At 40.3% G+C, this 13488-nt stretch overlaps 1 protein-coding gene across 4 annotated transcripts; it reads left to right on the top strand.

Annotated features, from left to right (window-relative positions):
• Positions 1–63: 63 nt before the first annotated feature.
• On the top strand, positions 64–6750 carry LOC135240816 (ankyrin repeat and SOCS box protein 9-like). 4 transcript variants are annotated; one of them, XM_064310773.1, is made up of 7 exons: positions 64–2988; positions 3147–3226; positions 3597–3704; positions 4033–4183; positions 4684–4818; positions 5118–5309; positions 5905–6750. In XM_064310773.1, the coding sequence occupies exons 1-7, from the start codon at positions 2898–2900 to the stop codon at positions 6066–6068; spliced, it is 921 nt and encodes a 306-aa protein (XP_064166843.1). In that variant the 5' UTR covers positions 64–2897; the 3' UTR covers positions 6069–6750. The 4 variants fall into 4 exon arrangements, with proteins under 4 accessions (XP_064166843.1, XP_064166842.1, XP_064166844.1 ...); XM_064310772.1 differs by having other exon boundaries at positions 5902–6750; XM_064310774.1 differs by having other exon boundaries at positions 5118–5337; positions 5905–6038.
• The last annotated feature ends 6738 nt before the right edge of the window (positions 6751–13488 follow it).

Here is a 13488-nt window from a genome sequence, read left to right as displayed (position 1 = left end):
CCACTGATTGTGTGGCCAATTAGAGTTTTGTGTTTCAGGGTTTAGAAAACCAATGCCTGAGCTTAATCACTACAGATTTCACCATGCAGGAAGTATACAGGTCACATGACCCAATGGTTCAGTGCGAAAACAAACACCCAAAGCCTATTTCCACCTACGTCATTTCTTCACACACCTCTTAAACAGAGGGGAACAGGCAGGATGTGCAGCCAGAGAAAAACATGTCATCAGAGCCATAAAAAGGAAAAATAAAATGCATCATGAGGGGGTCACCCTTAAATCAGCCATAGGTTCCTGTGGCCAGGTTCCTGTTTTTTCAGATTTTCCTCATCTTTTGAAATACACCATTGACAGCATTAGGGCTGAAATCCCGGTCCCTGCACTCTGAGTTGAGTATGTAATGAGCTGTTTGCAGGAGGTGGCTGGACTTGACACACTATTGAATCAAATGAAATAAACACGCAATATACAAGCCTGATATTCTAACACAAATGTAAACCTTTTGCTCGCTCGCTCTGTTATAAAATCAGAGATTTTTGCATCTGCTCAGTCAAGGAGCCATCTTTAAGAGACTTGCTTGTGTAATGGAAATATTAATTAGAATGGCAGTTATTACAGTTTTTACAGGGATCCCCCTTGTTTTAATGAGCTTTGTATCTGCCTTATTTTCCCCATCATATTTCTCTGGGTCTCAAAAGTAGAGCAGTGTGTTTTTATAAACCCTCAGGACTTGACCAACGTTGCATGCTACACTGGCATCACTTACTGATCCACCCGAAACAGAACCTTTTTTAAATAAAAGAATAATTGGGTTACAAGTAATAGAAAAATTATCACATAAAAAGTATGCAGATTTAAGACTGAAATTAGATCCTTCCATCCAAAGTGGGTGCAAAATAACATCTTTACAGGTCTTATAAACTTGTACCAAACTCCGTGATCTTGGATTTGTAGTAACTGATTAGCATGTTGCTAAACATTTTGTGAAAACACCTTTGGACTCTGCTCCTAATACTTCAACTGTCTCTTCAAAGCAAACCTGGCCAAACGGAGATTTCAGGTACTGTAATTTGTTTTACTGTATTGGGAATCATAATCTGATAATTGTGTACACATCCACAGAAATTTACAAAAGTTTATAAATTTTGAAAAGATTGCAGTTAATATGAAATCTCTCAAAAACAGATGTTTAGACTTTAGAGAATGCGAGAATGTTTCAGGATGGAAACCAGGTACAGTTTGGTTGTGGCTGAATCTAGGATATTTAATGAGTTTGTATACCAAATGAGCAGAGCAAATTCGGTCAGGAAATTCTTGCTGCGGACAAGACCCCCTGGCCTTCGTGTGTAAAATAAGGTTTGTTGTGTTTCACACTGAGTCCTAAGGATACATGACATAGTTTCCACATTTAATTAGTTCCTGACATGAAAACCTTAATTTAGCATATAAAACCATATAATATAACTTCACTTCCTGATTTAGGCAGCCTGGTCCCTTAAATGTAATCACATGCACAGCATGAAGTAGCCTAATGAGCAATCTTAAAATTCCCATTATTATGATGATAAGGATGATGATGATTATGATGTTAATTATTATTATTATCATTGGCATAAATTGCAGCCAAAAAACAACAGTTGCTAGCTATCATGACAACCTACTGCAAACTAATCTGATGCTGACAGAAGAAAAGTGAGCTTGGCCAGACTTTTTTTTTGTTTTTTGTTTTTTTAAGTTTTTTTTTTATGGAATGCAAATACTTGTAATTCTGCTATATTTGAGGTTGGCATATGGACAAGCATTCCACTGATACACAGATTATACCGTGTTATATAATGGGGCCCCTTGTTTAAAATGGAGGGACTTGTTAAATATGAATTAGCTAATATCAGTTTGAGGGCAGCCTTAAGGCCACAGCTACCCCTTGTTCCAATTTATGTAAACACACATTTAACAATGCTGATATGTCAAAAAAATAAGCTAAAATAAAAATTTGAAGTCACATATTTTCTTATTGTTTACTGCCATCTTGTGGTTTTGGGGAAAAGTAACAGAATAAGGATTATGTCTCCAAAAACCCTCAAAAATATTGCATTTTACATAGTCATAATGCAAAGGATGACATTTTTTCCCCATGCATCCTTATACTATCAGTTATTTCATTCCTAATCAATGGCTGGAAATATATTACATATATATTACACTTTAAAAACAGAACTGTACTCTTTTGTAACATGTATATTCTCTTAAGCATTGGACATTAACCATTTGAATATGGGTTATGTATGTGAGTAATGGAGTAATGGAGACAAAAATGCTAAGAATGGGGAATTAAAGAGGAATGTGCCAGAAGAAAGCGGCGATATTTGAAGTTGTAAATGAGTCCAATGTCCCTGTTTATCTCTCTTCACAGGTTTGTCTAATCATGTATTTCAAAATATGATGATAGCAGGGGAAGCCATCACCCCAGCTCACAGAAATGGGTTTAGGTGGAAGCTGCCTGTGACTGCTCGCATGAAGTCAGTTTTGTTTTTTCTTTCTAATGATTAAGGTGAGGATTTTGGTGTCATTAGCTGGTCCCATGTCAATGCTTACAGACAACATCTACCCTGAGCGCAGAAATGATCTATTTCAGTGGAATGACACCATGTTGCACGTGTATGTTCAGTGTAGGTCATGTGACGGGGTGCATAAAGCATGCTCCTCCCTTCTCCCCTGAAAGAGGCTGCCGTACATTTTTCACGTGTCATTATACCTGTGAGCAGTGAACATTCTGCGCATGCAAACACAGGCCCAGCAGAACAGGAAAGATCACTTTGAAAGGAAGGTGACAGCGCTGATATGCATTACATAAAAACAAAGACAAAAGGATCAGTTTACAGACAAGACAAACTAGAATGGACTCGCAGAGAGGGGATGAAAATGGGGAGAAGATTCCCAGCAGTCAAGCAGAGTCTGTTGTGTATTTTTCCAACCCCCTGATGAGTGGTGAGTGTGATTATGTGAATCTTTAACAATATTTGCTTTGACCTGTTTTGCTATCTCTGTTCCGTTTCATTGGCCGTGGCAGCTTTGGTACGCAATGGAATGCACATGTTCAACTTTCTCAGATATCCAGTGTCTTGTGTTTTTTTTTTGTGTAACAGATATTGAATCTGATTGGTCACCGTTGCATGATGCTGCCTACCATGGACGGCTTCTCTCTGTATGCACTCTCATTGATCAGGTAGAGTTCTCAATTTGGTTGCTTTGTGACATCACTGATTAGATATTTTTATACTCCTGTATTTACACTCATTTTTTTGTTACTGGTTCGCTGTTTTTCCAATGAATCTGTAGTAATAGCAGCAGTAGCTGTAATAGTACATGATACTAATACTTATTATTATTATTATTATTGTTGTTGTTGTTGTATACTGTATTATTGTAGTCTTATATCCACATGACATTTATATATAGGAAATGGAGAACATTTTGCATTGTGATGGAAGAGCTTGTGATGATTTCTCTACAGCTGTGGGAGAATACCCGATCTTATCTGTGGCCCTAGCAATAAGGCTGCTTAATAACCCATTTTAACTGCCCTTCACTCCCAGGGCACCAGTATCAATCTGGTTTCTCTGGACAGAGTGTCTCCTCTCCACGTGGCCTGCCTGCAGGGACACACAGCCTGTGCTAAGCTTCTGATAGACCGTGGAGCAAATGTGAGCAGCTGAGCTGTGTTTCTGTGCTGCGTTTCTGCATTTGCTGCTGATTCTTTGTTAGCTACAGTGTAAGCCTCTGTCTCCCTTCAGTTTACAGGTTGATGAAGTGAGTTCAGCTATGTCAGGGGTATTGCAATTACCCTTAGATATGATAGCACACCAGAGAAATGCTGTATAGAATATGTATTTTCTTCAGCTTTTTAAAAACAACTCGGAGCCATGAAATGCTACCCTCTCTTGTAATGTTTTGTGTTGTTCTTGGTGTAATTTTAAGAATGTAATATTGGGAATTTTGCCTGTAAGACTGATTTGCTGTGTACGGCACCAGGTGAACACAACCACTGTAGATCGGGACACTCCCCTGTCAGACGCCTGTGCCAGGGGCCACCTCTCCTGTGTCAGACTCCTCCTCCAGCATGGAGCCACACCCCACGGGCCCACAGATTCCACTTCCCCCATCCACCAAGCTGCTGCTGAAGGTCAGCGGTTGCAGCACAGAGTCAGCAGTGTTCAGGACTGGTAACAAGGCCCCCCAGGGCATCAATGTGAAGTCCCAGTCCTGTCATAATAACAACTGTCACAAGTCTACCTATACCATAAGGAATTCAGGTCGTACAGATATTATTATTTTCCATGTTTAAAAAAAAATATTTATAGTTACATTGATATTAATTTACTATCATATTAAATAAAACTTGATTGCAACCTAAAATTCAAAAAGTTTTTAACCATTGTACTAGATGTTTTGCATCTTTGCAAAATGTTTATATCTGAGGAATAAAGCAGCAGAGGAAGGGGGATGATGTGGGATAGAGAGAGCATGACATTGAGAAAGATTTGTGCAGACCACACAAAGGGAGAGGGGCATACAGAGCAGGATGTGGGGAATTGCAATTTAACAGGCATCCTGATACAGTCCAATCACATTGCAAATCCCTTGAAACAGTGACCAAATCTTTGCATATCTCTTTGTTTCCAGGTCATGTAGATTGTTTGGAGGCCCTGGTCCAGCAGGGGGCAGGTGTTGACTGCTACTCTGAATATTTGGGCACACCCCTTTACACTGCATGTATTAATCAGTGTCTGAGCACGGTGAAGAAACTGCTTCAGTTTGGTATGACAAGCTTGGTTATTTATATATTTATTTTGGGCTGACATATTTCTGTATGTCTGTCTGTCCAAACTTTACTTTATTGGCTTTGGTATTAACATTAACACTGTAAGATATTCACTGACAAATCAAAATGTACTATTTTGATAAGAAAAATGTAAATCAATCCATTTCATTTGTCCAATGAAAATCTAGTTTTCAAGTGAACAAATCTCCAGGGTTGTTATGATTGCTGCATTGTGACCTGCAGAGTTTACTGCGGCCTTACACAGCTGACTGACCGTGGGACTCTGCCCCTCTAGGTGCCAGTGTGAACAGTGGTAAGGGTGGGACCACCCCACTGCACCTGGGGGCCCAGCAGGACTGTCCTGAGCTGGTAAGCTCTCTCCTGGACCATGGTGCCAATGGCAATGCCAGGGACACGGCAGGAAACCGCCCCCTAGACCTTGCTCCACCCAACAGTGCCACAAAGACCCTTCTCATCCAGAGAGAAGGTAGTCCAAGCTAAACACTCTGTCCTAGGTAACCATCTTGGTTAATGCAGATACATTTTCCTGAGTGTTTTTATCTAATGAACAAATGTCAAAAGAACATTTTAAACCTGTTCTTAATGGGTGCATTGGATATAATTTATATCTATTTAGGAGCTAGGCATACCAACATAGCTGAATTATCCCCATTACATTCCAGCTGCATAACCTTAGTCCCTTATTCTTCTAGAAAGTGCTTATTTAAAGACTCCCTTGGCCTGTTCCATAAATAATTCCAATAGTTTCCTTTAGATTTATTATGTGCAGCCAAATTATGCTAGAAACAAAATCCCAGGGAACATGTTTTGCTGGACATATACCAAATGCACACTAAACAGATATGTTCGCGGTCAGCATGCCCAAGCAAGTCATTTCCAATAATTATTATTTAGCATAATGTTTAAATCAATACATTTTAAAATAGTGTGAGCTTTGCAGGGCAGAACTACTCATTTAAACAGGACTAGGACAGTAGGTGCCCATGCATGTGGTAACATTTAAGCAATCTTTTATCTGCTGTTGTTAGCATTCTAAGACCACACCGCTGTCCTTCCAGCAGGAGTGACCTGCCTGCTCCAGCTGTGTCGCCTGACTGTGAGAAGAGTGTTGGGAGGAGCGAGACTTTGCAAGATCAGCTCACTACTTTTACCATCAGAGCTCAAAGAATACCTTCTGTATCAATCAGACGAACAGGATTGGCAAGGGAGCCAAGCAGTCATTTGAAAACGAAGGGAATTTAATTGGTGATTAGCCTACACAACTTGCCAAATGGTGTTTGTGAAGAAGAGTGAGCTAATATTTTCATTTAACTGACATGTTAAAATGGTAGGCTAGTAATGTTCCCGGTTAGGTTAAAATGTTGGCTAAATCTAGCATTGCGAATTATTGCTATTTTTTTGTTTTGTTTGTTTTTGTGGCATTCTCCATTAGCCGGCTGGTGGAGAGAGCAAAGGCACCTGGGTTGCGTTGGCTAATCAGCCCAGGTGCTTAAAGGTATGCTGCTCTCCACAGTTCGGGGCCGAGACTGGGAGTTCATACCGAAAGCGCGTTTAAGATTTCGTTCCGTTTTATTTTGGAGCTCTGTTCGAACCAGGAAATAAAGGGAAAAGAAAGTAATCCTCAGTTGGGATGTTGGAGCATAGGCATATAGGCTATAGGAGCTGGCGCCGGTTGAAAACCGGGCCAGCTACGGGCGGCAAACGGGGAAGTGGTCGCGCTGTTTTATTTTCTTGTGTTTTTTTTTTTTTTTTGTTTTGTTATTTTAGCTTGTTGTTGGTGCCACACTGGCGTGTGAGAAGTTGCAAAAAAAAAAAAACACCCTTTCAGATTTTTGTTAAACGCCTAGTTTTTTGTAAAATGTTTTCAGAAAAACTTGTAAAGTTGCTTAATTAAAATGGTACAGATATTTCTCCGGTTTCGCATTGGCGAAATGAGCTTGCAGAATTATTTTATGATCTGCATAACCCTGCACTAGGAGCCTTGTAATATCAGAAGAAAAGGTGCGCGTGTAAAATGCATCATGGCATGATCTGCCATTTGACGGTTAAATCGAGGTCCTTCCAGCGAGGTCGGAGGCTGAGCTGCAAGACTCAGTGTGTGTGTGTGACTGGTACCTGTAATTCTCAGAAAAGACACAAGGGGGAAGGACAGTATCTCTTTTCCTGACTAGATCCAGACTGGATTTAAAACTGTGTGCGCGCGCTCTAATTTCCAAAGAATATGAGCAATACTTAATTTGCATTTTTTAATTTTCCACATCTATAATCATAATCAATCCATTGTTTGAACAACAAGGGAAAACAAAAACATAAATCTGTTTATTTATCGAACAGTGTTGCAGGTCTAGACCAAGTATGTATTTTAATCACACAACCACACGTGAAATTGCAATTTGTATTGTATAGGTAAAACTAAACGAGATCACAAGAATTTGTGAACACAAATGCTCTATACATAACAGGGATGAGAATCATCAGTAGTGATAACATTTTTATGAGGTCCTTTTTCTCATTCATTGGAGTAACTTTAGTCCATCTAAAAGAAATAGGTGACAAGAAATTTTGAGATTAGCTCTCAAGGCATGAAACATCCCTTAGCCAAGGAAGAGCATCAGTGTGATAGCAATATTTTTTATTAGGTAAACAAGATGCCAGGCACGTTGTGCAGTGGTTTCCACACTGGGTCAGGACCCACTGGTAGATTGTGTGGAGGGCGGTTGAGTGGCTTGCGAGATAACACACACACACCAGTCAAATGAGGTACTGCACCTGTTACATGTAGTTCAGTAGTTTGATACTCATAACTTTTTTTTTGCATTATTAACAGGTTGAACCATAAAAAAAGTTTTTTGCTCATTGGTTGGTGGTCTCAGAGCATGTGAGCTGTTTTTGTAGAGCAGATTGGGTGCTTGACTTTTAGGGGAAGACGGCTGTTTATAATTGAAGAATTATCTGGATTGTTCCAACTAAATGTTTTTTTTAATTTGTGGTGTGTGTGTTTAAAATCTTAGTACTGTCTGTAAAGCAAGTACTTTAGTGCTCAGCCTGTCTCTCTAACATATGTGGACATGGCTCATTCACATGACACAGCTATGAGAACAACTAGGGCAGAACACCCTGGATTTCCAAGAAAACAGAGGATAGAGAAGGGAGGTGGGAAGAAGGTGAAGTTTAGGATTGGCCACTAGGAGTTTCCTTCTCTGTTTACCCTCTATTTCTATCTGTAAATCCTGTCAGTTTTCATGGGCTATTTCCCTGAAATGGTGTTAGCATGAATCCTGCAGTCATGTCTGCCATGATGGAACCCTCGGGTGTGGTGTGGATCCTTAGAGACGGTATGCGAAACCTCTTTCACAGCTGTGCCTGAACGGCCCCTTGTAACTGGCTGTCAGGTCTGCCCATGCCTGACACTGATCGCAGTTGACATCAGACCCGATAGGTGGAGATCACAGCCATCTTAAAAGCCTCAAGTGGAGAGGCACCAAGTTATATTCTGAGAACTCCTACAAGCGGCTGTCACACTATGACCTCTCACCATGTCCGAAAAAAAACATTCTCTAACAATAGAGGAGATTATATTGGAAGATCAAAGTGAAGGAGGATAGACACAGATGACCATGTAATGAATGAATTCCTTAAGGTTTTTCCCGTCATTTCATTGCAATGTTACTAAAGAAGAATTTTATGAATCTACCATGTACTTCTGCATAATTTGCCATGGTAAATACAAATTGAAGTGTCTGGCATTAAATTAAGTTTAACTATGTATTGCAAAGTATGCATATTTACATTTATATTAAATGTCGCATTTGTTTTCACAGTGCAGATTTTAATTAGTTCCAGCCGGTGTACAAATTCCGTTTCACAACATACTAGTCCAAGCAAAAATACTGTTTACCATCGTCGATGCCACATTGCAAATGGCTAATGCATATTTTTCCATTAATCATTTTCTTGTTGAGAATAAGGCACAGTGCAATAGAGGACATTGAAGGCACTCCTTGAAATGAAATTTAATGTCCTCATTGCTGTGTTTCCAGTGCCCACAGTCAACACTACTAAAAAGTAGCCAAAAGGTATCTGCCAGTATTGTTGTTGCCAATGCACTTAATGATTGGTTGAGCTTTTGTCGGTTTTATAAAAAAACAAGGTGACACTGCTGCCATCTTATCCCTATAATTTTATTTCTGGTAATATTATGTTCAAGAAATAGACTAGACTCTGCCAAATTCATGAGGAAATAATCACTACCCTTGTTGCAAAACCACACAGATAACATGTGGCCAGAGAATCTAACACAGGGGCAAAGTGCAGATAGGAGTGAGTGATTTGGGAAGGTTTGTTTCCCATATCCAGAAATAAGCCCTTTTCACCTCCTCCAAAATATCCCCTGCCTGGCGCACTATTAACACATTAATTACACAATATTTAAAGAAAATCAACTCCCTGAAATAAGTTTGGGCCCATCAAAGGGAAATGTATGTCTGCCTTTTAAAATTAGTCCTGGCCACCTTGATCAGCTTGTCCCCTAAGTTATTTATCTGTGACATGGAAATTTAGGATATGTTCAAGCTGAATTCCCTCTTACACCCCCCAACGAGCAGTGTCTGGGACTCTGGGGTCTGATTTCCTTTTAATTCTCAGACACGTGTTCTGTTTTGAGCATTGTAGTGGGTCACAGATCACAAACTTGCTTATTAAGCAGATTGCCATCCAAGCAGATTCAAGTTCAATTTAACCTTTAAACCTCTTTCATGTTAACATGAATTCATGTCCACAGAGTATTTAGGATCATAAAAAAATGTGAATGTATGATCCTTGAATATTTACGTACTCCATCTGCTACCTGTGCTTACACATTCATACACTATGTCAATTATTTATTTATTTTTAAATAAAGGCGTACATACACATATTTAGTATATGCAAGACAAATATACGTTTTTAGAAGCTGTTGAATTTGAAAAAGAAAATGCTGGGAAAATTAAATTCCGGTAAGAGCAGCATGGCTGCCCTTACTGTTGAGGTAAGAGGACAGGGTGATGTAGTGGGACAGTTGGTGTGTAAACAGAGTGCACGGTTGGGGTGGTGGTGGGTCGAGAGGGCAGTTTCTGTGGGCCTGTGCCTACAACAGTTTCGATCCAGAGCCACTCTGTCCAACGAAGCATCAACCCTGCACAGCCCTTTAATTCCAGCCCGTGACCCCTCTGAAACAGACTCATTATCAGAGACAGAGAGCACCGCTTGCAGAGGAGCACGACCGCACTTCAAGCCCAGCTTACCTGAGACGCGGCTCCACCGGTTCACCCGGAGGCGGGGGAGGGGGGGGGCAGGCAGTTGTTATCTGGAACACTTAACTCCCCATCGATCTCTTCGCCCAAATGCGTGACCTGCAGTGGAACATTGTTGCTTCACACAGAGGTGGCCAGTCAGTCACATTGTGCTTTTTCACCTCGACTTCTTTCTCCAGTTGCTGGTGTTTGATGCTGAATCAGCGCTGTGGATTACTTCCTGATCTCAGAATTAAGGACCGAATTCAAGATCGACTTCACTGTACTAACAATAAAAAAGATGAACTTCTGGGCAACGTGCCCAGGTAAAGCACTGGTTCTTGGTGCACCAATGTGCCCCATGGTCAGAAAATGTGTCCCTGGTCAGAAACGCAATCCTGACCATGCCAGTGCATTTCGGCCATTTCCCACACAGGGAGGGTATCAGCAGGCAGGGCTTCCTCTGCCTCAGCATGTACAGATGTTAGCCTGAACTCTCCACAACTGACCGGGAAAGGCCTATGAATATGACTGGACATTATATGGTGTTACATAAACCAACAACCCCCAACAAAAACTGTGATGTATATAACTGGCCAGTACAATGGATTTATGAAAACCAGCAGTGATCACTACAGTACTTTCTGTGGTGGGTTAAATCAAAAGTTTGTATAATCGCAACACCCATTAGTAAAATCTTGAAGACAGGCTGTAGCACTACGCACAAAGCAAGAAGTCAAAACTGAGAAATAGCTTGGGATCTGAGCAAGCGCGTTGTTTTCTTGAGCGTCACCTGGCTCGATTGCTCTGCAGTTGGATCTCGTTAGCGATTTGTAGCCTTCCTGCTGTGTCTCTTTAGCGGTCTCGCCTCCTCTGCCACAGCAGTAATTGCCTTGATATTTTTGGTTGCATGCGCTCGGGTAATTAAAACAAATCGACTGAGCAATTGGAGATGCCAATCTCCCGCAGATTTCCCCGGAGTGAGCAAGGAAAGAAGTTTTCCGAAGTCGTATCCATCGCCTTGTTTTACATTCCCAGTCTCTCTTCCATTATGGAGCATGGAACTGGGGTCCCAAAGTCATGGCCCCCAGACCACAGAGAGAATGCCAGGCTGAACCCCACAGCAGATGTGTCCTGACTGCACATTGGATGTTTACTCAGACCCAATCCTCTGTGACAGGTCAGACTGCCAGTTTCGGTAGAAATCACTTTAAGGTTTTGTTAAATGCAAATGGCAGTCGCATCAGGACAACAGGCAAGCTGTTTCCCCCAATTACAGAGAGGGGAAGACAGAGTTTATACCGTTTCTGTAGTGTAGGCCCTTTCTATTCTCTGCTAGGGAAGAAGACCCACTAGTCCATTGGCTGTATTAAAATATATACATTTAAAACACTAAGGGTAAGACTCCAAGTTTTATTTTCTAACAAAGGTATTACAGAAAGGTATAACTGAAACCGTATTTCAGTTCAGACAGGTGTAAACAGTGGTTACAGCACTGCACAAGCTGTTGCAGTGTTGCCAAATATATATCTCATCTGTATCGCCACTAGCTTGTGACATTAGAAGTCCAACAAGTTTTTTTTTTTTTTTTTCCTTTTTTCAAGAATTCTGTTTGCTGGCAGCTTGAGTTAAAAAGTCAGTTAGATTAGCCCCTGGGCAGAAACGGGCAGGTTTGTGTTTCTGTAATGAGTTGTTTCACAGAAGTCGTCAGTTTGGATTAATCCATTAGTTTTTTCCTCAAAAATAAGCAGTGTTACAGGTATTCTCTTTTATTATTGTCTGCCAGTGCAGCATCATGGTTTTGGCTTATTCATGTGTACACCATGGTTACTCAGAGATCTACTGTTCATACTCATTTTCTGCCAGTCAGGAGTTCATAATCATCCACCCATGCAACAGTTTGAGCCAGTGCACAGCAACATTTATGCTGCATTAAATGATGCTTAGCAGTAAATAATTAAATGATGTTTAGCAGACCTCCTTAACCAAAGAAATTTGCACAGCTTTAAAAAAAATAGTGATACTAGCATCTATATCCCTTTATGCACCTGGCTATTCCACCTGAAGCATCATGGATTAGACACACTGCTTAAGGGCAAAACAGCAGTGACCCGCTCACAGTTTTGGTTTCATATATTGGCAATAAAATACATTATTATTAAAAATGATTGGCTACATTAGCAAGGCTGAATCGGAAACACTGTAATGTAGCAAGGAACTTCAGCTGTGTTACAATATTTACAGTACACAAATATAGATGAAAATATTCCGCTTGTTTAAAAAAAATTAAACCAATATATTACCATTTGTTTTACCCTTTTAACAAGACATCTAATAAAGAAGTAAGATATACAGCCACCTAATAAGCAAGTAGCACAAAAACGTTCCCTTGGAGATCAATGAAGTACAACTCACAAGGCTTATATAATGCTGTGATATAGAATTATCATGGGATGAGGGAGGTAAGGTTCTGTAATAAAAACCTCCTCCTAATCTGTTCCACTCGAGACACCAGGTCTTTAAAATGTTCTGAGGAAATGGAGTCCTCATCATTGCATAATGAGAACGCGTGCCATACGAACTGCAGGCGGTAAACACTCATATTAAATTCAGCATTTATTTATGCAGAGGGATGCGATTAGCGTGATGAGCGATTGTCATTCTTCAGGCTGCCGCCTGCTTTGAGAGGTAACACCTCCACTCTGTGGGGGGGGGGGGAGCATGGCCTTCTGACTCAGACCCGTCAGACCTTTCTATGAAATGGGATTATTAACTTCCCCTTTTCACATGCATTTGGGCTGCCAGAGTGTATGAACTGACAAGCAGCATAATGACTTTATGCTAGATGATCGCTACACTGCCAAATGCTTGTTCATTTTTGGACCCGTAATTATTACAGCAAAGTTATTTTGAAGGAAACAGTGATTGAGGGAGTATAAGAAAATTGGCAAATACATTTTCTTTTTCTTTAAAACGAAAGCTGTTGATTTATGGTATCCACTTACACTCAAAACTAAGCTTGTGACACAGATACACAATTCAGGCTCTCTTCCTCATAATGAAGCAAACTGCTGACAGAGCAATTACTCTGTGACTGTATTAATGCATAATTACCTAAATAAAATTATTGAAACAACACGTACATTGCTGTAGTTTCTGTACAACTCTACATGTAAAAATATTTTCCATTATAGGATATATTATGTATAGATTTGCTTAGAGTGCAATGCAGAATCATAAAATTAACATGAAGTACCTCGTCCCACTGTTATGATCAGGACTGGCCCAAGCACCAATTTCCACTAAACACATTTGTTTTACTTGAGAAAGCAAGTCCAGACATGATGTTAAAATTGGTGCTGTAAAAAAACAAAA

The sequence above is a fragment of the Anguilla rostrata genome, chromosome 15 (genome assembly GCF_018555375.3).
Source record: "Anguilla rostrata isolate EN2019 chromosome 15, ASM1855537v3, whole genome shotgun sequence".
NCBI lineage: Eukaryota > Metazoa > Chordata > Actinopteri > Anguilliformes > Anguillidae > Anguilla > Anguilla rostrata.
This window is presented reverse-complemented; position numbering and strand designations above follow the sequence as displayed.